The sequence below is a fragment of the Pararge aegeria genome, chromosome 2 (assembly GCF_905163445.1).
Source record: "Pararge aegeria chromosome 2, ilParAegt1.1, whole genome shotgun sequence".
NCBI classification, from domain to species: Eukaryota; Metazoa; Arthropoda; class Insecta; order Lepidoptera; family Nymphalidae; genus Pararge; species Pararge aegeria.
This window is the reverse complement of record NC_053181.1, coordinates 6,344,009-6,369,217: the sequence shown is the minus strand read 5'-3', so window position 1 is coordinate 6,369,217 and position 25,209 is coordinate 6,344,009. Positions and strand designations below refer to the sequence as shown.

General features: G+C 35.3%; 1 protein-coding gene across 1 annotated transcript in view; it reads right to left on the bottom strand.

Moving 5' to 3' along the window:
- LOC120630273 overlaps positions 1 to 25,209 on the bottom strand; it is a 39,843-nt gene that overhangs the window by 1,740 nt on the left and 12,894 nt on the right. Inside the window, exons 16-56 of the mRNA XM_039899443.1 lie at positions 24,697 to 24,808; positions 23,952 to 24,076; positions 23,822 to 23,872; positions 23,059 to 23,161; positions 22,614 to 22,738; positions 21,988 to 22,038; positions 21,502 to 21,622; positions 21,033 to 21,157; positions 20,064 to 20,114; positions 19,859 to 19,961; positions 19,590 to 19,714; positions 19,021 to 19,129; positions 18,835 to 18,947; positions 18,370 to 18,420; positions 18,189 to 18,291; positions 17,852 to 17,976; positions 17,184 to 17,234; positions 16,854 to 16,926; positions 15,600 to 15,677; positions 15,088 to 15,141; positions 14,636 to 14,799; positions 14,565 to 14,579; positions 13,911 to 14,031; positions 12,948 to 13,090; positions 12,273 to 12,323; positions 11,727 to 11,838; positions 11,081 to 11,268; positions 10,113 to 10,193; positions 9,222 to 9,330; positions 8,466 to 8,599; positions 7,495 to 7,545; positions 7,018 to 7,129; positions 6,549 to 6,679; positions 6,134 to 6,184; positions 5,108 to 5,872; positions 4,208 to 4,357; positions 3,566 to 3,684; positions 2,450 to 2,563; positions 2,153 to 2,208; positions 956 to 1,065; positions 443 to 578 (exon numbers count right to left, since the gene is read on the bottom strand). Of these exons, the coding sequence (XP_039755377.1) occupies positions 443 to 578; positions 956 to 1,065; positions 2,153 to 2,208; positions 2,450 to 2,563; positions 3,566 to 3,684; positions 4,208 to 4,357; positions 5,108 to 5,872; positions 6,134 to 6,184; positions 6,549 to 6,679; positions 7,018 to 7,129; positions 7,495 to 7,545; positions 8,466 to 8,599; positions 9,222 to 9,330; positions 10,113 to 10,193; positions 11,081 to 11,268; positions 11,727 to 11,838; positions 12,273 to 12,323; positions 12,948 to 13,090; positions 13,911 to 14,031; positions 14,565 to 14,579; positions 14,636 to 14,799; positions 15,088 to 15,141; positions 15,600 to 15,677; positions 16,854 to 16,926; positions 17,184 to 17,234; positions 17,852 to 17,976; positions 18,189 to 18,291; positions 18,370 to 18,420; positions 18,835 to 18,947; positions 19,021 to 19,129; positions 19,590 to 19,714; positions 19,859 to 19,961; positions 20,064 to 20,114; positions 21,033 to 21,157; positions 21,502 to 21,622; positions 21,988 to 22,038; positions 22,614 to 22,738; positions 23,059 to 23,161; positions 23,822 to 23,872; positions 23,952 to 24,076; positions 24,697 to 24,808 (4,762 nt within the window). The remainder of the gene's footprint in view (positions 1 to 442; positions 579 to 955; positions 1,066 to 2,152; positions 2,209 to 2,449; positions 2,564 to 3,565; positions 3,685 to 4,207; positions 4,358 to 5,107; positions 5,873 to 6,133; positions 6,185 to 6,548; positions 6,680 to 7,017; positions 7,130 to 7,494; positions 7,546 to 8,465; positions 8,600 to 9,221; positions 9,331 to 10,112; positions 10,194 to 11,080; positions 11,269 to 11,726; positions 11,839 to 12,272; positions 12,324 to 12,947; positions 13,091 to 13,910; positions 14,032 to 14,564; positions 14,580 to 14,635; positions 14,800 to 15,087; positions 15,142 to 15,599; positions 15,678 to 16,853; positions 16,927 to 17,183; positions 17,235 to 17,851; positions 17,977 to 18,188; positions 18,292 to 18,369; positions 18,421 to 18,834; positions 18,948 to 19,020; positions 19,130 to 19,589; positions 19,715 to 19,858; positions 19,962 to 20,063; positions 20,115 to 21,032; positions 21,158 to 21,501; positions 21,623 to 21,987; positions 22,039 to 22,613; positions 22,739 to 23,058; positions 23,162 to 23,821; positions 23,873 to 23,951; positions 24,077 to 24,696; positions 24,809 to 25,209) is intronic.

The following is a 25,209-nucleotide window of genomic DNA, read 5'->3' as shown; positions in this document are numbered from 1 at the left end:
TTTTGATCATCGCCGTAAGGTAGCCAGTCTGTTAGAGTTTCATTGGATATAGTTTGGAGAGTGTGCTCAGGAACTATTCGATCTCATCCTCTCCTCACTATTTGACCATCGCACTGCAAGGCACCGGGTTTTCACCTCTACGTTGTTAATATCCCAAAAACTCACACGAAGCGATTAGCGTCATCTTTTCTTATAAGCATGGTTAGGGTTTGAAACACCCTTCAGAGTTCCGCGTTTCCTAAATCTTACAACCTGGGTATCTTTATAACTAGAGTGAATAGGCATCTTCTAAGCAAACGCGTCCCACCTTAGGCCACAGCTACACTTTCCATCAGGTGAAAATTGTGGCCAATCGCTAGTCTATTACAGTTAAAAAAAACAACAAAAAATTGGTCCCGCACAACACATCACGCAAGTATAGGGTAGGTTCTAAAGCAATTACCTATGCGTGGTTCTAGCGACCCATGTGACTTCACCCTCATATACGCCGGCGGCCACGGCGCCACTCGGCACCGCACCGCACGCGCTGACCACCCACACTGGTCCGGGCTGACGCCACGACGCCGTGGGAATCCAATCTACAATTACATCATCAGTCTAAATTAGAGATTTGATTGCCGTTAATTCCGGCAGTTGTCGATTTGCAGCAAAAGGATCGGCGAAATTTGCTTAAGTTGGCGGCAGTCGTTGTTTTAAATTTGCAAAGAGTCGGCAAGCCGCCCGCGCCAGTCAACAGTAGTCTCTGACTTTGTCAATCAATCACGCAATCATATATTCCTCATAGTTTGCTAGATTTGACGCAAGAGAAACTATACGCCATACTTGGTCTATGAATTTCATATCTCCCACCCTCGCTACTTTACAAACCCAAACGCCCCATGTAAACCACGCCTAATGGCATAATTTACGAGCTATGGAAACAGATTTTTTTATGAGAAAGGTAGGTAATGTTTACCTGATATAAGTGACCTGTACTTCTGCTCCCAGCACACCTTCAGATGAGTGTTATACTTGTCCCAATCGTCTAAGTACTCTTCCACTTTCGTTTTAAAATACTTCCATTGCCTACATTAAAAAAAAAAAAGGAAATTATTTGTGGTAAGCAATGAAGCACAGGTATATTTCTTATCAGCTCAGCACGTAGTGCTTACAAACAAACATATTTCATTGTGTATATTTGGAAAATGTTACAATAGAATCCTCTATGTTTTTTATATAATCTGCACACGGACATGGGGCTTATTAGAGATTAAAACTAGCCAACAGCATAATTGACGTGCAAATAACAGTTAAAATAAAAAAATGACAAAGAAGAACCGGCGTAAAAAAAATAAAAACTTTTTTTAAGTCTTTGCCAAAATGTTGAAAACTACTAAATCTTCCCTTACTACATTTTAATTGGCACCAACTTAAAAATGTTGCTTTGTAGTTGTTTTTGTAGTCTGTTCTTTTGTTGTCTAAAATTTTTATTCACGCTTTTTAGTGCGTAGTTTTGCGATTACATCTAAAATTAAGTTAATATCCAAATGTCAACTGCTTATAACCTTCTACAAAATATTGCTTATCCCGGAGCCGGGGCAATAATGGTAGAGGAGTTCTCCCGGCAATTCACCACCAGCTCCTTTATTGTGACGAGCATAAATTGCTTGCCTACGCCATACTATAATCGGAGCACAATTAGTTCAATACTTATTATTGTATAGTTTCGGTGACCATACTTGGTCTTCATCATCAGTTTGACTTGACTAAATGGTACATTTCCAACGAAAATGCGACATAAAAATATCTCAAATCGCTGTATGTATAATATTTGAAGAGTTCCCTCGATTTTTCCAGGATCCCTCCAATAGATCTCAAAAAATTAAAATAAGACCACCTCTAAGACATGAAATACCAAACAAAAAAGAATTATTAAAAATCGCTTTAATCGCGTAAAAAGATATACAATAAAGAAAATACAGGCAAATTGAGTACCTGCCTCCTCCTTTTTTAAGTCGGTTGAAAATAAGTCTTACTAGGAAATCTATAGAAAAATGAATAAAAAATAACTTACCGAAGTAGGTAGGTATTACTCGTATTGTCGATTTCCTTTAGAACATATATGTTTTAAAGTCAAATTAAAATAATAAATTTAAAAAAAAACTAAACTTACACTTCGAATGCTGGCTTTTGAGAATCGGACAGCGGTATAGAATCAGTTTCCTTTATCTGCACAGAAAATCAATATTTTGATTCAGCCGCTCACAACTTTATACATTTACGAACATTAAATGTAAAATAAAGTCTAATAATAATAAATAGCTTTTTTTAAGAAAACGTCGAAAGGTTTTTTTAAGAAAAAGTCCGAGACCCGAGCAAATTTTATGGTTTCAGAAATACCTAGTCCAAGATTGATATCTCACAACATTTATCTCTGATGTTTCATCCAAAATCAAACTACAATACTTACAACCACGGCCAACCATCGTGTCCAACGATTGAACATGTCAATGATGTCCAACATTTCATTCTGGCACTCTATGTAAATGTCGGTTTTAACCGTAGCCCGTGTTGGGGACACAATCTGACAGAAATAAAAGAGAAGATAATATAAAGTAAACAGTTCCCGGACTGATTTCAGTCACGGTTATCAATCTCCAGAGATTTTCCAACTACGCGGCATATATAATAGTGCACAATTGTGGGCGGGAACACAGGTGCACTCTCTATTGATCCCTCCTTCTCCTACTTTCGACACACCGGAAAGAGATCAGGCGCAGGACCGAAAACTTAACGTGTTCTCTCGGCGCGGTGGGTGAATCACTGCAAATTTTCAGACTTCGGGCTGGTACTAAGAATTTCTTGGTACAAATACCCAATAGACATTGGTCTGACCCGGGGATCGAACCTAGGAGCTGGGGATCTGCAGAAACACTAGACTAACAAAGGCAGTCGAAATTGAATTATATACTTGGTATATGTTACAAGTATATGTTAATACTGAAGAGATTTTTGAAAAGACCACTAGGTTACTAATACAAGGTCCAGATCTATGGTTTGAACATTGTAAAACCAGCTTTCAAGGAGCTGACAACCATTTCCAAACCATTGGTAAAAAAACGCCTTTTCAGGTGCAACAGATGCTCGAGGTTAGTTTTAAATACGATAGAAAACTTATAAGATGACCCGCATTCTTGTTTCTTCATCATCATTCTCGAGCCATCGCCGTCCTACTTCAGAGCACAGGATGAGTAGGGTTTAGACTGTTTTCCACCGCCAATTGCGGATTGGTACATCTCGCACGCACAAGAAAACTATGGAGCACTCTTAGACATGTAGGTTACCACACGATGTTTTCAATAGCCGCTAATGCAAGTGATATTTAATTCTTTAAATTCATACACACATACTTAATACTCAAAAGTGCGTGTCGGGGAGCGATCTCGGTAGGTACCCCAAAAGGAAGACCGAAGCCCAATCCAATAAATAGGCTATCAGCGTTTCATGCTTGGTCACTTACTATTTTGTTATAAAAATAAGAACTAGGTAGGTGTGTATATTATAAAACATTCAAAGTTATATTTACTTTCTTATCTCGATATCTTAAAGCTAGGCGAAGCGTCAGTTGGCGACTGAAGTTATTGTATTGCCTCCATTGCAGAGCTTCTGTAGCCACTCTTCTTGAAAAAGTCGTCCAAGATTCTCCTAGAACGGTATTTTGAATGGGTAGTATTAAAACGAGCGATTTTTGTAGTAGTAGAGCTTTTTGTGACAGAACTTATCCGGGGAAGTAAGGCTTATTTCTGCCGCTATTACAGGCACATGAGTCTTATCACCTATACCTCAAATTGATGGTCACAGGGCGGCATGTTGCAGGACGTGATCCTTCTATGCTCTGTGAAGTGATGTTCTGTTAATAGGCGATGGTTATCCAATTACAATCAGGTGGGCCTTCTGCCTGGTCCGCTAATTATTACCAGAAAAATAAATCTAAGTGAGCGCATGAATTGTGGCGTCTCAAAACGGCAATTAACTACCCATAAAACCTGTGAATAAATATGTACTTATGATCTAATCTAGCTTCAGATACTTATTAGTAGTAGTAAAAGGAGATATCATCAATACCAGTAGGAGATATAAATATGTGCTCCATAAATACTTTTTTCTCTTGCCAGTTTTAATATATTTTTTTTAGTTTCAGGTGGAGGGTAGTCTACGTTTATTTTACCTTGGGATTCATTTTCTCTGGGAGAAATATACATAACTGCTCGATTCATGTTATCCTGAATCCAAATCCGCCATGCTTGAACGTTCCACATCAAACTTATCATCATTGCATGCCAGTCTGTCATTTGATCTGTCGTTACGATTGGTGCTCCTACAATTGCATCATCAAATAATTTTAACCGATTCCCTTCATAAATAGTAGGTTATCAAATCTGACTCCGTTATTTACAGACGGATTTGCGAAATTATTTTTATTTATTCATAAGACACACCGGTAATTAATTGTAACAACATTCATAAAAAAAATATTGCTAAAATCAATTAATTATACGTGTACACAGAATTATCATTATTATCTCCGGTCAAGATTCTATTTACTCGGTTTTTATGTTCGAAAGTTTTTTATTTCAAAATGGTACCATTTAAAAGAAATTCAGATCTGATGAGGACTTTCGGAGACAACGGAACTCTTAAAAACATACCGAAAAATCAACGCTACTATCGTATAGGTAAATATGATTTGTTTACGCACAGGTTACGTAGATGTATTCAGCACATCCAGATTGTCTATCAAAGTAAATAGTAGGCATATTTTTACCGACTGGACAAAAATTTATTTGCTTTTTAGTTGGTTCTTAATCTTTATTTCAAAGGTCGTATTTTTGTTAATGAAACACGCGGGAACAGTCTTTGGGAACTGCCGTTAGAAGTAAAAACTAAATCTATATACATAATATATGCACATATAGCTCATGGGAAGGGTTCGATAACGATGACGTTGGGCACTTTTTGTTGAGCTTTCCCAAAAAATGGCGCGCCTAAAGAAGTTTTCACTTTAAAAAAAATTTATACCTAACCAATTTAGTTACATAGTTAAAAATAAAAATGTCAGTATAATTACGAGCAGTATATCCACGTTTCACTGCAGCCATTCTTCTAGGTAATGTTACAGAGGTAGGTGTTGACTCGTCTGGTGATCTCTCAAATGGAGTATTCACTTTAGTAAACATCGTAGTTGGTGTTTGCCAAAATGGTTGTGCAGCATTGAAGGAATCCGAATTCGTACTCCCAGGAGTGTAAAAAGAAACAGGTGGCGATGAATCACTCTCTTTTTTTCGTTCCTCTGGTAGACCAGGCGGCTCGCGTCTTTCTAATATAGACAGTTTTTCGGGTTGTTCGTTGAACAAAGTAGGGGAATTTTCCGTAGAATCCAGGAATAGCATCGAAGACGATAAATTGCTAGGTAGAAGTCCCTGCGATTGTATTTTCTCGGAATCCAAAGAAGATTGTAGGATCTCTGGACTGGTACTATATGGATATCGGTGATAGTAAGAGCTTGAATATAAACAGTATGAAGGAGTTGTACTTCCTTTACATCCATCGTTTGGATTTTCGGCTGGACATGGTTGCCTCTCTTGGTTTAAAAATTTATTGGGTCTGGATGGACAGGGTTTTACAGAAATCTCGATACCAGGAGCATATGCTCGAGAACAACTAGGACTGACTAATATCTGTTGTCCTGGACCAGCTAGATCGGCTAGAGCTTGCGCAGAAACGTGCCTGGAGCACGTGCAACATGGACGAGCCATGCGGCGTAATATTTCGTCACACCAAAGCTCACACTGGACGAAAACATTTTTCATGCACTTGCAAACTTGAATGACTCCTTAAAATAAGAAATTTATGTGATTATGTAAGTATTAATTTATGTTCAAACATGAACAGAATAGCAATCTTAAGCCTGTGATATACCAAACATACCAACAAAAACACAAGCACACGCACGTGAGTCTGTTGCGGTTGAGATATATAAGACAGCAACAAGCCTTTTGCCGTTACGACATACTGATCGATTTTACTACCAAAACGTGCCAATAGATGTTCACATATAAAGAATCGTTTAAATTGTTTCAAGAAAAGTACTTACGTGGTTGTAAGAAGTGTACGGCGAGGTACAACGTAGCATCCTCAATAACATCTGTAAAGGGAAATATATAATAATAATAATTTCCTTATTGTGGTAAAAACCCAAAAAGCACCAAAGTAAATAATTAAACATTAATAATTAAAATTTAAGAATAAAAGAAGAAGAAATGAATGAGAAGAAAAAATAAATGGCATAAATACTTAATGTTTATAACGTACAGTTAGCACAATCTTACTTGGCCAGGATGAAGTTCGCTCTTCGAGACATTTGCCTACTGCCATAAAGATAGAAATGCCACCTAATATAACGAGTAATTTACTGAAATTATACGCACTTCACCTCGTGACTCAAACCGGCCAAACCGGCTTCAAACCGGCCAAATTAGATCGCGCGTTTTATACTCGAAGCTTCTTACCATCCATAAGCGTTAGATATTTATCAGGCGTGCAAGAATACATTAAATTACGAAGTTTAATTTGAATCTTTCTCGCCACTACAGGATCAGCGCTTAGCACGCCTAATTGATCAGCGTTCTTTGAACGTAATCTGAAATTTAATCAGTAAGTTATAGGTCACCTAGAACAGTCTGACGCCTACACACATAATAACTCTTTTTTTATCAATTGCCATTGTCTTGCTGTATATCTAGGATATTTGGAGGTAAAATATCTCGGTAACTTGACACTTTGGGGTACTATGTTAAATTTTTTCTATTTGCCTATATGGGTAGGGCCCATATTTACATACGTACAACTTTTATCGTGCGCCGTGATTTCAAAAATTAAATAAAATGGCGGCGAGTCGCTATACAAAAAGATTCGAACCCCTTCATATGTTGGGTTTTTATTTTTTTATTCTATCTAATGAGTTTATTAAAGACTTACATATCAGAACCATCTGAATAGGTTTTACGGAGTGTTCCATGACGCAATAAAACGTTCTGTCCATGTCTGTCCATTTGCTCTATTAGGACTTTGAGAGCCTCAGTTTTTATTCCTAAAAAAAGGTTTTGTTTTTGGTGAAGGGCTTGTGAATGGCCGCTATGTTCAATAGCTATCTTTTTTATAAAAATATTATGTGCGATGAAAATACTAATACTGCAACTTCGCCTACTACTAGGTAACATTACTATTTTTCTTTTAAACTGTGTATCTGTTAAACTCCTTGCGATTAAAGGTTCAAAAGCACTTCTTTTGAATTACAAAATCTTTAAAAATGAATTCATCACTCATTCATTCAGTCTGCGGATGTAAAATTTAATAATGATATTTAAAAATTTTAATTGATACTTTGTTATTTTTATTTGTATAATGATATATAATCCTTTGTTTTAAAATTGTCAGATGTATAAAATAGCTTACCTTGTAGTACAATATACGAGACCAACAGCCTAGTGGATTCAACTATAACACCTGAAGTACAACAATTAGAATTTGTTAAAAAAGCAACTTAATATGTTTCACAGGTAAGTAACTATTTACTTTCACTACCGGTCAACTACAGTCTCTTGCCCGTGCTAGCGGCAAGAGACAAAAATTATATCCCCATATAGATATAATTAACGTGTCTACCTGCTAAAGTACGGGAATATGTTATTTGGATATTATTTCCACTTGTGTGCCAATGCTCTGACAGTTGATAAAGCTGTGGGAGAAGAAACATTTATATCCTTTCCCCGGAGATATATTCAAATTTCAAATTCAAAATTTCTTTATTCATGTAGGCCTATCACAGGCACTTATGAAGCGTTCATACATATTTGTTTACATAATTGTAAGGGGATGGTGATAACTTCGTTCGCCAACTTAAATCTAAAGCTACGAGGGTTCCAAACGCGCCCTGGTCTAAGAAGAGCCCACGCCCAGAGATAAATAAATAAATATACGACGACAATACACACATCGTAATGGGTACTAAGATGACTGATGAATATTTTTATGAATAATATATATAAATACTTAGAATAAACCTATAAACACCCAGACACTGAAAAACATTCATGCTCATAACACAAACATTTTGCAGTAGTGGGAATCGAGCCCACGGCTTGGACTGAGAAAGCAGGGTCGCTGCAAACTGTGTCATTCGGCCGTCAGATGCTTGCTAGAGATCGAACTGGATCCCTAGATAAAGATATGAAACTACTTATGTTGTAACAGTTTATTGTTTAATAACTTCCATTTTAGATTGATACAACGTAAGTCGTTTCATCAGTTCTTTGTGATAACCTAGATATATGAATAATCGAATTAAAAGAACCTAACAAAACCAAACAATGGATATATGCGTCGTTATTAAAAGAACATTCATATTATAATATAGTTTATATTACCACTCATAACAGACTTGCTGTATCCTCTTGGAGTGACTGAAGCCATAAGGCTATTTATTTTCATTACAGTGGCCGATTGCAAAGAAGAATTTGATAGTGATATCTCATCTTGAAACGTTGTCAGTTGTCTTAGACTAAAATGATTTTATACATAGATAAAGTTTTATACATAGATATTTTATAAAGAATATAAAAAAAAATGAAAAACGGATATACATTTCCGCAGATAAATTCTGATAAGAACACTTTTCCCATACAAACTTTCACCCGGAATACTATGCCCTGACTCAACTGTTAAAACCATTACCGTTTTTATATTAACTTTAATGTAACGTAGGTACAAGCAGGTTACATTTTACAATGCCTCACCACAGTCTCAATTCACCTCTTATTCTCAGTGAGTATACCAACATAAATGTTGCTACTGACAAGGAGTACCTATATTAGGAATTTATGAACGATTATTGTAAGGTGCCTAGTTGTCACTTCACCGCCAAGATGTGTCTCCAGGTGCCAAGCGATTTAGCGTTCCGGTACGATGCCGCATAGAAACTGTTTAATGGTACTTAGTCTATGCTGTGGTATGCGTTTGGATCAATTAACTTCCTCACCTCTTAACAGGTAAGCCCGGTACCATCTTAGACTGCATCATCACTTTACACCAGGTGAGATTGCAGTCACACTACGAGTTAGCCCCCGTAAAAATATATAACAAAACGTATTGTTAATACAATTAATTACTGAAATTTAACTTACTATGCTGCAGAATCCTTAAAAGATTTTGGTATGTCACCTTCTATTAGTAGAGATTCACCTTCCGCTTCCATTTCATTAAGCAGTGTAACGTATGCTTCGATTTTTTCATCTAAAATTTAAACAATTGAGTAAAAAAGTTTTGTAGTAGGTTCTTTTTTTGAGTAGATCTAGGTACCTACTACACGATTTAAACAATGAATATAACTTTATTGCTAAATATGGTGTACCTAAAACTAAGGTTGATTTTATATAGGTTTTGAAAAAACCGTTTATTTCGTTTCTTACATGGTAAATGATACAAGGCTTTCTGACAAGTATTTTGATTGTTACTACCTAGTAAGAAACAAAATACCTGTCAGAAGCCACCTGGTCGCAACGACATGGATCCTACTCTTGCACAGCAAAAAAAAAAACAATATTAAAAACAAATATTGAGTTAAGTGTCTGTGTCTAGTGTGTAATTAAGTACTTAGTTAAACTTTTTTTTATATTTCATCATCATCATCATCAACCCATTGCGGTCAATCACAGGGCACGGGTCTCTTTCGAAGAATGAGAAGGGTTTAGGCCGTAGTTCACCACTTCGCACGCCGTTAAGATCATTATGGATACTTCACAGGCAGGATGTTTTCCTTCGCCGTTAAAGCAAGCGATATTTAATTGCTTTAAAAAAAGCACACAACACCGGTTAAAGTTAAGAGTTGCGTGCCGGGCATTCAACTCGGTCCTCCCCAATAGGAAGGCCAAAGGTTTGCTCACTAGGCTATAACCGTTTTTAATATAACCGTTTTTTTTATATTTACATCAACTACAAGTCACAGTTTTTGATGTTTTTTTAAACATCGAGCTTTATTTATTTGATTTATAAAATTAACTAAGCTTCTAAATTACCTGGTTTCGTTACGTAAGCTGATAAACAATCTGCTGCATCGTGGATGTGATCTGTGTTCAAAAGGAACAATAAGTAGATACCTAATAAGCATTCTAAAGTTTGTATTAAACGTAAGCTTAAATAAAGGTCCTATTATAGTATAAAGGACTACATAATTGATAAAAAAAGCTTGGGTGTGAATGATTTCTCTAACCAGGTTGCTCTTCTAATCATTTTATATGACAATGTGAGATGGTGATATCAAAAAAAAACGCTGGCTAAGTTTGTTGTGGGCTTCTTCTTAGACCAGGACGCGTTTGGAACCCTCGTAGCTTTAGTTTTAAGTTTACGAATATGGTTATCGCCATCATCTCACTACCGTGTAATACTCATGTAATGGACGCATCAAGAGGGCCTACTTGAATAAAGATATTTTTGACTTTGACATAAATGATTAACGATTAAAAAAGTAAATGGTGATTAACGATTATCATACACTAATCGTAATCAAAAGTTTTAGGGTAACTTTATGATTGATAATGGCTGGTAAAAAATCGTGATTAAAAATGAAACTAAAATTTTCTAAACATTTCGATTATATAATCGATTCGATTGTCAGTAGGCAACTCATATAACCAAACTTTTCTATGGTTCTTGCCACAAGGTGTGGTATTTTGTGTTTGTTTCATCATATACTCATCACAGAGTTCGTTGAACGTTTTTTTCTTTAGGAATCACCTTAATCACTAGGCATCAGATTAAAGCTAGGCATAGGTTTAGTGAACAGACATAAGAATCCTACGCTGTGCGCACTCGTAATATTTAACAACCGTATAACCTTATTTCTTACATTCATTTCAATACAGAAGCAATTCATAATCTAAATATTGAGTATTATTTTACAGTCATTCCTCCGAAACGGAACGCACCAATATACACTGCGGGTGTGCAGTACATACCGAGTCTTTGAAATAGCCGGCGCGCGAACTTCGGAATAAACCGTAGGTCCCTTTGAAAGTGCATAATCTGCGCACGAACTTATACTTAACTTTCATAGCTGGCGTTAATTTCCGAGCCATAGACCGACACCTTATCATGTCTTCTAACTTCTTTGTTATACTGTAGGCCACTTGTGAACACGGTTCTGATACTTCCAATGAGTCGGTCTTTTTCAGTCTGTTTGAAGAAAACGCATATATTTAAATAAGCAGATTCAATAAAGATCATTGCGGTAAAGAACGCTGTTTCTTCTTTCATCGCCATTATAACTCATTACCAGCCACGACTCGGAATGGCAAGGATTTATCCTGTAGTTCACTACGATGACAAGTGCGGATTGGTAGGCTACACACGCCTGACAGTAGGTAAATTATACAGAACTCCCTTCCTTTACCTAAATCAACAACACATTACTCGGAAAAATTAGATGTACCTACCCCCTGAAAAAGAGGCCGAAGCCCTACCCCTATCACCGCTCATTCTTCATTCATATATAGTACTTTTTATTTCGTCCTATGCATATTATAAAAACTCTACGTACTTGTGAATAAATTATTATTATTATTATAATATTGTCTTTGATAAAAGAGATTTATAAAACTGTTTAGATGTATAATGGAAAATTGATTGTTTACCTCTGAGCTGCAAAAAAATATGTCTCCACAGCTCCGTCGACTTCTATCAGTATCTCATTGCCACGCTTCTGCATTTCAGATATCAGACCGATCCGGACAAGTTCCTTGTAGTCTACAAAATAGGCGTTCTAAAATTATACATAATCATTTCATTACTACTACAAAATTATTAATGCACTTTTGGAATTGCCGGCGTGCAATTTTGTAGCGAGTAATATCACTAAGTAAATACCACGGTGCTCTATCATTACTTATGGGCAGGCTGCTGTCACAAAACTTTTGTCTAAAATTGATTGACGCTATTTTGTCGCTGTAAGTGTGACCAAGAGTAACCAAGGAACTAAAATGAGAGTTGGTAAAAACATTTTTTAGTTCCGCAGACACTCCTATGTAACATATTATGGTGCTTTAAATGAGGTTACAATTTATTTCTTTTGTATAGCCAGTCTAGTAATCGAGGTCTGTGCCAAAGATTCATTAAAGCAATTTCCAAGCAACTGGGAGAAAATGTGTTTTTTATTTATGATGCAAACAGCGACTACTCACTTTTGGATACAAAATATTCCGAAAGGCACCTTGAAGACTCAATTATCACGTCTGAAAACAGGTAAAAAGAAAAATGAAACTTACATAGTTGATTTTAGGACGCCATTTAAAAAAAAAACGGGCGTATAGCAAGTATGATTAACGCACTAAAGTTCCATACATTGGAAAGAAAAAAAACAAAACGAGGAAATAAGGGTGAGATGCTGTATGTAATGATAAGTCTAAAACTATTTGGTTTTGAACACCCCATATTAAATACTTTAAATTTCAACCGCCTTTTTAACCCATTTAGCTTAAAACTTATTCAAATTGCGATGTTTAACCAGTATTATAACCATTTCAAATTCAAAGTTGATGGCATCGGTTATTACTGAATCATTTACAGACGGACCAAGTCGTCTCAATAGAGTTCGTTTTACCTTTTTCATACAGAACCCTATACAATAGGTTCTGAATTCATAATACATTTATTTCGAGTAGGCCTACTTTATAAGCACTTCTGTTTTTAGTGATGACGGTTCGGACGGCACATCCTACCAAAAATAACTTTCCCTATTACGTTATTTATTAGACAATGACATTTATAAATGACCAGCCAGACCAAACTTGTAAATGTCACATTATACCCAAGGGGGTAAAAGGTATCTCACATAGATACTTAAAATACTAAAATACCTTGCATAGTATCAATCATATAGGGAGGAGTCACTTTGTTAACAAGAGCACTAAGTTTCCTTTCGAACTTCTTATGAAGGCGCGCTGTGTCTCCAGATTCTTTAACACTCTTGTCCACTTTCATGGGCGGTTTCATCGAAAGCCTGCGATGGTTTATTATTTTATTGTTGTTCAATTGCAAAACTTTTGTCACCTACGACTTTATTAGTCTAGTGCGTACAGACGGCCAAGTGGGTGTGGGAGAGAGATTTCGCAGGCCGACGGCGCCTTAACGGTACAGAGAGTTCATTAAGTCTTCAAAAAATATTTAGCTATTCTTTGCGCAGCGATAAGCTGAAATTAGTTTTGCCACACTGCGTGGTTGCATTATATATTACTTTGTACTACAATAGTGCAAATTAAGGGCTTATATGAGATAAACTAGCTAATAACGGACACACGTTCTTGACGCTGATGGCACCATTGAGGGAACCGCGGTGACCATTGCTCGCCGGGCTGTACAGAACAATGTAACTTTTTGGGTTCATGCAGTAAACTCAGGACAATGGAACATTAATTTTGATAGCCTATATTCATTCAATATCTGTGCAGAGGATGCCTACAAGCAGAAACACCGTTACACTTCGCAAAAAACTACAGCAAACAACGCACAGCTTGGCTCAACAGTAACACTCCCTGAAGCATTGGATGATTAGAGTGGCCTGATACGCTGGTGGAGTGAGCTCGGCTGGCTGGAGTGACCCGGCGAGCATCAGTGGCTCTACTTGCAACAGATCCGTAAAAGGTAGAGGTTTACCTTTTTAGTTCATTACACAAGGCTTGAATGTGGTGTTTTTTTTAATATTACAAAAAGACGCTGCGACGACGCAACGCAATAATATGACAAAGCTCTAAGCACGCATACAGGCCCAGAACGGAAGAATAAACCTTTTTATGGACGAAGATGTTACGAAACAAGCTTACCATTCGGATGCCTGCATGAGAGTCAATTCAGTATGCGGTTGTTTGTATAATATTTCGCGGCCACGCGCGCGTAGTTGTCCATGCAGAATCCGCATCGCTTGTTCACGTTCAGGATCGAAATCTACTCATTATGCAATTTATTAGTAGGTATTTGTTTATTAACTCTAGTTCCCTACTTGTTATGAATGCCTGGTTTTTGTTACGTTATCCTTCTTAGGATCACCTCTTGTGCCTTGGCAAAGGCGGAAAGGTTTCTAATGCGATTGGGTATAATGTAAGGATTTAAACAGCATACTTGACATATGAATAAAATACACATATATTAAAAAATATATAAATAACTGACTTTGTTCGTATCCTATATATATCGTATTTATCCTCTTTTCATAGAGATACTATCTCATTTAACTAACTTTTGTAGGGATGCTTAGTTAACAAGTCGAGAGAGCTACTTAAAAATAATTGTCAGTTCAGATGAAAAATGGAATCGATGCACGTACTTCAACCGAAAAACTGATACTTACGAGTACTATTCTTTGAAATTGTGAAAAAGACTTAGACATGCTTCACTCGCCATTAATATATGAATTCATTTATCAACTTCCACGTGTTCGCATAAACCTTGAGCCAATAAAAATTTGGAATCATTCCTACCTTGTGCTTGACCACCTGAAATAAATGTTTTCTTTTTTATCTTTAAAAGCAACAGTAGCATTGCAAATTGCGAAGTTGAAAGCTACCGGCACTGCGACGACGTTCTTCTTCTCCAATTGCTCGTGTTTTGCTCTGTGTCCTTAGTTCTTCTTCATTTCTCCTAGTGACGCCAGAACTTCTTTCTGCTTCTGCCCCGCTGGCGGCTGCAGACGAGGAGACTAGAGCTGAACGCGAACTATCAAAAGAATTGTTATTATTAATTCTCAAAATTCCTTACTAGGCGGCTTTAAATACAAGGTTATGTCAAAAGCACAAGACAAGAGTAATGATTCGAGTCAACATCATCAATAGCTTTAAGCCTCTGTACAAGATTTGTTCACTCGCAATCCAGGAGTCAAATCAAGTTACTTGAACATCGAAGTAAAATGGATCTTATTTGCTTCTATGTTTTTTTGTTTTGCTAACCACCTTTCCAACTAGCCTTGTATGTTTAAATTCAATATAATAGTTGTTTGTTTATTACCTTGCACCAGCACCAGTAATTCTGGAAACACCAGAGTCTGCACCTGATGCAGTTCTGTTAAACGTTAAACTTTCATTGATATTAAATACCTAAGCAAGAAATTATTTGAATGAAATGTATTTATAAATTCTACAAATGCTAGATCAACGGCAATTTTTAATTTCAATAAACTACAACCTCCAAAAGGCAACAAACACTGCAAATATTTCAAAGATGGAATACCTATGTATTTTCACACCTATAATAATTTCTCATCACCAAATAATTCGCCTAAAACAATAACTCTTCTTTAACTCGACATAAAATCATCATTTATTTGAAGAATAATATTTAAAAGCATTATTTTTACTTTGGGACCGTGGGGACAAAGGGCTTGAGATCTTTTTAAAGAATTGACAAAATGGTTAACGAGACAGCCGGTGATCCTAAAGCGGGCAGTTGTTTTTTTTGCAATTTTGTTTTTTTTTATTGCTACATCTTACAATCTATCAATGGATGTTATAGTTGGTTACCGAGCATCAAATTTTCCGCCTGTTCCAGCACTTCCAGCACTTCCAGCTAAACCAGCGCCTACTCCACCGGATGCAGTTCTGTTAAATATTCCAAGTAAATGTCATAAAGCATTTGGAGAGAAAGAAAGAAAATTCCATAATAGATAAGTATATGAGGCAACATCTGACAAAACTTATAAAAACGTATCTGATATTACTACTGAATAAAAGCATTAGAGGTATTTTTTTTAATATTTCATTAATTTAATCTGGCAGAGGTGGTTTAATATTTTTATTGAAATTAATTAATTTAATTGGAATATTTTATTTTTTTTGCATATTCTTATGGACTTTGTGGAGTGCTAATTTTGATTAATTTATTTTTATTTCCTTCTGGAAAACGCCGTTCTTTTTTTCATTTTAGTGTAGCATATACTTATTTTTCTTCACAAGTTTGCAGATTTCAAAAATTGGGACGAAAGAATTAAGATGTTCAACTTTTTGAAATAAGGTTGGCATGAGTCTTTTTCATTTATATTAACTACTAGCTTTTGCCCACGACTTCGTCTGTTACATTAAATTTAGTTGTAGATATAAAAAAAATTAAAATATGTAGTATCGTTAAGCCTTAAATGAGGGGTTTGCTGCTGTCCGCTGAGGAGTTCTGTCCCCTATCTCCAACCATAGTTTGGGCAAAATTAAACACATTTCTATATCATACCTCTATAGTACAAAAATAATAATTTAAATCGAGTATAATTTGTCAGAGTTATGGTGTAAAATCGTGAAACACTCATCCCCTCTCCCCCAAGGAACCGTGCTTAATGTCGGAAGTAATAAGTATCCTATATTACTTCTAGCACTTCCAAGAATATGTGTACAAAGTTTCGTGTGGATCGGTTAAGTAGTTTTTGCTTGAAAGCGTAACAAACAAACTTACATTGACATTTTTAATATTATTAGGAGGGAAGTAGGGATTATTCGTATGCATTTTTTTGTAATAAGTATTTTATTTCCCCACAAAATAACGCCATATCTTAGGTAATTATTGGCAAGTCAAAGGGGTCTCAAATAACACATGTGTTGTTAAACTATACCAGCCATCATTACACTAGTGAGTAAGATTCTCATAAACCTGCTTCTTACCTGTAAAAGGATCTGCTTTGAAACTAGTAGTGCTTAAGCAAAAACAATATTTGTTATGAAAAGTAACATTGTTATCATTAAGTATGCTAAGGGGCTCCTGATATTATAGTTCTATCGAAGATTACCCACCGTATGTTGGCCTTGATCTCTTTTCCGCCTTGACTTGCATATAATGCTGCGAGGGCCTTTTCATCTAATCCACCTAAACAAAAAAAAGTGAAACCAAAATGTAGGTGCACTTAACGACGCATCTGATAAAACAACAACCTACACCTACTTTAAGCACTTCTTAAAATTTTATCATACCTTGAATATAAGAAGCTTAACGATTCCATTTATAAAAAAATCGCTGCCTACTAAAACATAACCATACTTTGAATATTCAATTTAGTGTTGAGATTTGTCTATTACAGGGTCCTGCAAATCCGACCTAACATTAGAGTTCTATATTGTGCTTACTTTCTTTTGTGGCTATTCCAGCGAGGTACGACGCTGTTATACTAGCGGCATCTGCAAAAAGAGTAACTGGAGTCTCACATACATCTGAAAATCACATTGTAGTGAACGGTGGAACACCGATCAGATAATATACTTATACGTTTACATTATTATGTAAAACCATAGACGCAGTATTAATTCAACATTATAGAAATAGAGAAAAATTTAATAAACGAATGTAACGCATTTAATTTCTGTTTTTGTTTTACCATTATATATCATATAAAGAAGTATCCTGATATTAAAAGATATCCTGCGATTCATAGAATATCTCTTAATATTATTAATTAATAATATTAAGAGATATTATAAACAATAATTTTATTGTTTTTTTTTACTAAATCAGGGATGGGATCCTCTTTTGAGAAACAAGCAAACTTCTATTTTTTATTGAGTTATGATGAATAAAATGTCGAAAACTATAAATTTTCGGCTCATTTCATTATACTTCACAAGGACTCTGGTTCAAGTGTCTAATTTAGGTAAATTGGTTGATTGTGCTATAAAATAATTACAAATACTATAATAACCATATAAATTTCAGTTATTAGACAGTTTTCTTTTACTTTTTAGTTCTTTTTATGTTTGTGAACATCTAATTGACTTTTCAGAAAAAATCAATATGGCACCTGGTAAGTGACGCTTTGCTATTTCGCAAGCTCCAGTTGTCGGTATACCATTTATGCGTTTGCCAACTTGATCTAATAGTACAGGTGAAGGATGCAGTCCTTCAAAATGTGGTGCTTTTTCGAGCCTGATTAAAAAATAAGTGAAAGAAGTTAAAGTTCGTGTTAAATACTTAACCAATTAATCATCGTTTTATGTTTCACGTATTCAGTTTTTGTCTCCACCCCTTTACTTTTATTTAGGCATGTAACTCAAATAGTTCGATCGTACATAAACAAGATTCACATTAAAATGGACTTTGACTTATGGAAAAATAACTATGAAAAAACTATGTAATACATTTCAGCTGCTTGTATGTAGGTTTTCGAGAACTTTCCAACATTCAAAAACTCTTTATCTTTTTCTTTTGCCATCCTATCATGTAAGACCTGCATAGCCGCTCCTAGAATTTTTAAACAGCCAGTTATTACAAAGCTACTTTTACAGAAATCTATTGAAAACATTATTTCTTTTTGATTACCTCTTCCTTTGATAATATCGTCTAAATGAGCCGCTCCTTCATTAACAGTATCTGCAACACGAGGGCGTTATTGAGGGCGTACCTTGACAAAAACCTTTTTCGATTGGGAAAGCCGTTTGTCCTATGTCATGCCGGAGACATTTAATCAAATATTTTATTCAAACAATCCAATTGAAATTCAATTTCAAAATCTATTTTATACAAGTACTTTTTAAAGGCACTTTGAAACGTTAAATCTGTTTTTCGTGACTGTTCTGTGCGCAAAATTTAAAAAGCAGAAGCCGCCAAGAATCTTAGTAGTTTCCCTTTTCTAAAATAAACATTTTACCAATCTTTATTCAATCTTGTACGAGGTCAAAGAAGTGCTGACCAATTCCAAGCAATCGAGTCATGAGGTAATTTAATCAATTGTAGACTTGATGGTGCTCTAATACATAACTTATGCAATAGAAAGTCCACTTTTACCTTTCAGTAAATCCTGCAACTTTTTCTCGGGTATTACAGCATTAAGCTTTTGAACCATTTCCTGTCTTGCGTTGTCTTGCGATGGTGTTATTGCCACAGGTGCTTTCATTATTCTAAACAAATATTCAAAAAAGATTTAACAATTTTTTTCTAAACTTTATATGAACCAGTTTATAAAATACTCACTCTTCTCCACCTTCAGCGTATGTTATTTTATAGATACCATCTTGACCTAAAATTTGATCTCCCTTACGTGCCATTAAATCAGCTAACATCCGAAGTTTTTCTTCATTACCTGTAGTAATTAGTAAAAGATTATTTCGACTTTAAACAATAGGTAGTTCATTTCAAATTTAGGTTGTTTTCCGAGTATCGAAAAACTAACTGGGTAACTTCTTATAACTCCACTTTTACCATCACACATCATCAAACATCATCTAGTTTTGATGCATCTCACCTATTACCAGTGTCCTGGTGGCAACTTTATTAAAATTGAAGAACTTTAAGAGAACAATCATCGTTCTCAGTTTCCCTAGACGAAGTAGTGTTTCGATACGTGAAAGCATCCAGCATGCCAGGTGTGCAATCTCGTATAAAATAACTTAAAATCTTACTTTCTGGGAACGGTGATGCAAGAAATTTGGCACATTCGTCCACAATCCCTAAAAAAACATAATAGGCATTATTTGTGTCGATTTATTATTATCAGCTTTCCAATATAATACAAATAGGTATTGAGATGAAATTTCACGTACCGGGCAGTTGCTTTGCATGCTGAGGTGATCGTTTTCTCTCTGTTAAACTTGTAAGTTTTTCTCTTACAGATTCATAAGCCCCTTTATCAACCTTTTCAGTAGTTAAACTAACAGCTTTTTCAATCCTGCAAAAATATCAAACAATTTTAAAATCCAAACTCCTAACGTTCAGAGCAATTTAGTATTTTTGTATGTTCACCAATTTAGCATCTATTTAATGTCAGACCAAATTTTAGTTTTTTTTTAAATTAAATATAGGTAATTTTTACTTTCTAGCCCCATCAATGTAACTCTGTTCATAGCCTTGTATCAGACCAAGTGGTGCATCGCCTTCTTCCTTCATCAAGTTAACTAAATGTTGCAAAGCTTCACCTAAAATACATTTATTCTTTGAATAATGTAAGTACATACATAGATTAACACCAGGTTGAAAACTATCGATAGCAGAAGTCTTTAAATAACTGTTGTGGTTACCTTTCTCAATGCCGATTTTGGCTAAATGCTTCGATGCATCATCCATTGTAACTGAAATATAATTATATAGTATATAAGCAGTTATAGCCTAGGGGTTAGAGCTTCGGCTTCCATTTCGGAATGACCGAGTCTGATCCTCGGCACGCACCTTCCGCTGAAGCAAGTGATATTTAATTGTTAATGACGCACATAACTCTAAAAATTTAGTGATGCACGCCGGGGATCAAACTCGGTCTCCCTGAAAGTCGGTATCACTGCTTCCATAATTATTACCAAGGAGGCTGAATACCATGGTTTAAAGCAGTATAATTTTAAAATAAAGGGCAGCCAAGGTATGCCATATAAAAGCAATACTGTGTTATGCGATGCAGTGCGTGATTAAGCAAGCGCGGGGCCCGTAGCAAATTCTTTCAAGGAGCCTTTGATTGGCTATGGGTTCTTAAGTATAAAGTGGTAAAAATACTATTCAATACTCCATACGTTTAATTGCTATCTATTACAATTTTGTGGGTTATTAATAGTGTAGTAAATTACTAAAAGCGATGTCTGTGCGTGAGGTAGATCAGGCCGACTAAAATTCTACACGCTTATACAAGCAATTCTCTGTAAATTTTGTGCGTTTACCGTAATTCACGCCAAGGAAATAGTCGGATAGCGGGTGTCTTAGTAGGAAAGTTAAGTTGTGTAGCGCATCACGTTTTTGTGACATCAAAAACATTCAACATAACATCTTAAGCTTCACTATTCACATCATAAGTTTCACTTAAAAAATTACGCTCAGGATGAGTGGTATTAAATATGTGGCGCCACCTTTCGCGCGGGGCCCGTAGCAATTGCTACTCTTGCTACGTGGTTAATCCGACACTGACGCGATGGTAATAAGACTCATGTTACATGATAATGATACATTACAACTCATGTTATTGATTACAAAAAGATTTAAAGATTTGTAATTAAAAATATTAGTACCTTCCAAATCATTTATTAAAGTCGGAGATAACCTCTCAGGTACTCCTTGCTGCATTTCAGATAAAATTTCATGATGTAGCTTTTCAGCCCCAGGATCATATTTAAGCAGACCAGAATACTTTAATCTGATAACAATTTAACAATTTAACGTCCATTAAAACATATTTTTTTCATAATGGTGTTCATGAGTTTGATCCGTATCCTTTTTATCATGCATACCAGGGATTCATTTTGAGCTCCACCTTCATTTTGAGCTTATTGAATTAATCTACGCCCTCTTTTTCAGCAGTCAAGTCATTACTTACTTCACATCTGACTGCTACCTAGTCCAAGAGAAGCGCTAGCAAACAAAAAAACAAACAAACTCTGCAGCTTAAGATGATAGATGTCGGCATTTACCACGAGATCAAAGGCGACGAATTACCGCATCTCTTTTTTATTGTAATGTTCTACATTTTAAAGTCCTTACACTTCGCCGGCATCTGCATAAGTTTGACCATATGCCTTGTACTTAAAAAGAGGTCGTCTTCCCATTGATGTCAAGACAGCTGCCAATAAATCCACTGGATAGCGTTTGCCACCAAGGCCACCTGTTAAATTGGCAAACATTTGTAAGAAGTAAATAAATCTTTAGAAATAAATAAAATTCTATTTTATGGCAGTTATTTGGTTGTTTTATGGCCTGTTATACTATTATGTTTGTCCTAGTATTTCTGGACAGTATGTTGTCAAAATTAGTTTGGTTGTTTAGTTGCCTATCTGTGTGTTCAGGCCCCAGGGTCGTTTTCAAAAAGGGGTAACCGACGTTGAAGGGCCTTTCACAAGCAGATAAGGTAGAGGAAGAAAATATAATCTAGGGTAAGTTTTGAACTTTTAACAGAACTTTTCATTTATGATGTTAATACCAGGAGAAACGGAAACAAAAACATACTAAATAACAATAGGTACAACTTACTTCTTAAAGCAAAGGGTTGAGATAGGTATCTTGAAACATCTTGAATCAAAGCTGAAAAGTTTAGAAAATGTATGAATTAAAGCTAGGTCAACAGAACAATCAAACCTGAAGTCTTAAGGTTACGCTGTCCTCTTATTTCACGATACTAACGTGATCGGATTGTCACTCTAAAATGTTTGTTATAGATCTTAAATAAGCTAAATATTGTTCATTAATCTCATTCTTTACAACCCTTATCACAAATCTAAGTAGGCACATAATAATAAAGTTATAAGATTTACTTCTGAATGAAGTATAGGTATATCGATGTATTATTAATTATTTCATAGATCTCAAAATGGTCTAAGCGCATAATGATCTTAACAAAATATCCTACCTATTCATGTTATTTAAATGGTCAACGAAACAAGGGTTAGGTTATGTTACGGTTAGAAGTTGTTAAAATTAAAGACAGCGGCAATAGGACAAATCAAAACTTTTTCGTAAGACCTTGCGCAAATTTTTATAATAGACATTTTGAGCAAGGAAATTATGTGCCTAGACGGCAAAATTGAGACGAAAAATGTTACATCATAAAATGCATTTTTAGGGTTCTGAGATATTAAAGATTGAATTAAAAAAAAAACCTTTCATTGACAATGTCAGCTGTGGTGGCGTTACGCTTTGCATGTCTCGAGTTAAATTAGACTTTGCTTCATCTGCGATATCTTTGATAGGCGCAAAAGGGACAAGGAGGGGAGCGGCTTCAATCCTAAGAATAATAAAAAGTAGGTATATCACTTTTGTAGTTTTATCTGTATTGGTATTAAGGACGTAATATTTTCTTTCTGGCAAATAAGATTAACTATGCACCGCTACAACCGCATTGTACGTTGTTGTATTTCCTTACGTTTGAGATGTGGGTTATAGGAAGACTATAACAGACAATTGAATTTCGGTAGCTTCTTCTTAAAAATGTAAAATTAATCGCGGCGGTGCGGGAGGCGCTTAACGTCTACGGTATGTTGCGACTTCCGACCGCGAGAAACTGCTAGTGGATTTATTGAATGTGAATTATTATAATAAGCTAACTCAGCTGCACCGGTTCCATAATTCATTTCATAATTTTCTCTTTTACATAATTCTTTTCTTGGGTTACTTTTCATCATCTTCAGAAGTGTTTGCAACGATTTATCTAAAAAGAATTCATGCGAATGTCAATCATAATCCAATATTGTTTCATATTACCATAATATAAATAATACATACTATAAATCCATAACATGAATATATTATTTAATATAATCGATTTGGTTTGGTTAAAACTTGTAAAGTTTAACAACCAGCGTAATGGCGCATTTGGCAAATTTGTAACAAAGAAAGTCTATACAACAAATTCATCTCTTTCATTTTAATAAATGAGTAATAGTGATGAAACTTTAATTACTCCCTTAATTTATAACAAACGGGTCCTTGATGAAGATCCAACAAAGATTTTTAATTGCTAACCCAACAATCAAAGTGGGTAAGTTTATATAGGTAACTAGCTCTTGCCCGCGACTTCGTCCGTTTTTGTTTTTGTTTTGCGAAATGCGCCTCATGTGCCTCATAAATATGGCAGCACTTTATGTATTTAGGATAGCTAAGCCCGGCGTAAAATCGTCAAACACTTTCGTCCCCTCTCCCAAGAGAACTGACCTTAATTTCGAGATAAAAAGCATCCTATATTACTTCTAATACATTCAGGAATATGTGTACAAAGTTTAGTGATGATCGGTTAAGTAGTTTTTGCGTGAAAGCGTAACAAAGAAACTTACATTGACATTTATAATATTAGTAGGGAAGTAGGGATTACCTCTGTCTCTCACAAATGCAGATAAGTAATTCGAGCATCTTAGAATAACCTCTGAAAAAGAAGAGAATTAATTCAACGAAAGGCATTCAAATAAGTCCGTTTTTAAGTATGCTGACAACAAATATCTCACCGTTCATATCTTTTATTAGTGATTTAGGTGTAACTAAGTCGACTGCTCGATGCAATGCATCAACAAAAATTGGAGACGTTTTCTGATCTGGTGCTACTCCACTAAAGCCGGGAGCCGATTTTAATCTGTACAAAACAAAAATAAATATGTAGAAATGCAATTACCGTCTAAATAGGTTAGCAGGGCACACTAACACAGATCAGACGAAACACGGTTTAGGATGCAAGCCTCTGGGGCCTTATTATTAAATATTGGAATAGATAATATATACTTCTATAATATGCATGTATTCTACATATAAACATTCATCTTTAGTCACTCTATTATTGCTGAAAACTGCATCTAAAGCCATTGAGCAGTTTATAAACTACGTCAAAGTAAAGATTTTATTCTCTTGATAGTTTCGTGTTCGAAAACTATCGACATTTTTGCTTAAATCTAGCACGTTCGCACTAAAATGACACAAACTTATCGTGAAAACACGATAAGCAGTATTTTACACGCTCTGACATTTGATAGGTGCTGTCAGTTGAAGTGTGACAAAACACTGCTTATAAGTTATATATTCCGATTTAATATTTACAACTAGATGATTAACAGTGAATCCAAGCGTTTCATTTTTCGTATCAATTAACATCAAGCATTTCGATTTAATTTTTCCATTTTGCACCTTTTATTGTTTTGTTTTTGTAAAAACTAGATCATTATGAATTTAGAATTAGATATGTTCAACTATGTCGCTTACACATAAGCTGTAGGAAATTTTGTAGCCACTGGAGGAAAATCTGGCGTGAATGGATCTGCCCCCTGCTTTTCTAATTCAATTATTAGAAGGTCAAATGCCGGACCACGTTCAACTGTAAAAGATACCATACTTTTGATATATTATATTTACATTTAGATATTTAATATTGTAGTTTATATAAGAGATAACACTCTTATATAATCTTCACGTATGAAAGTGGAATGATGAAAACAAAAATAATACCTCCCTGACTTTGAAGAACCCATTTCCTTTAAGTAAATCCTTATGAAAGGAACTGAACTCCAAGAAAATTTTCTTTATAGAATTAATACTTTCCAAAAAGTATGTAGCTTATGTTAAATTTAAATTTGTAGTTTCCCAAATCTTACTACTAGATTGTAGAGTAGGGGAGACCGGGGGTAGTTAAAACAGTTTTGATATTTCTTTTAGAATCGCACTCCGTTTTGGCAATGTAACAGAAAAATATGTAGACACATACAAATTTATACATTT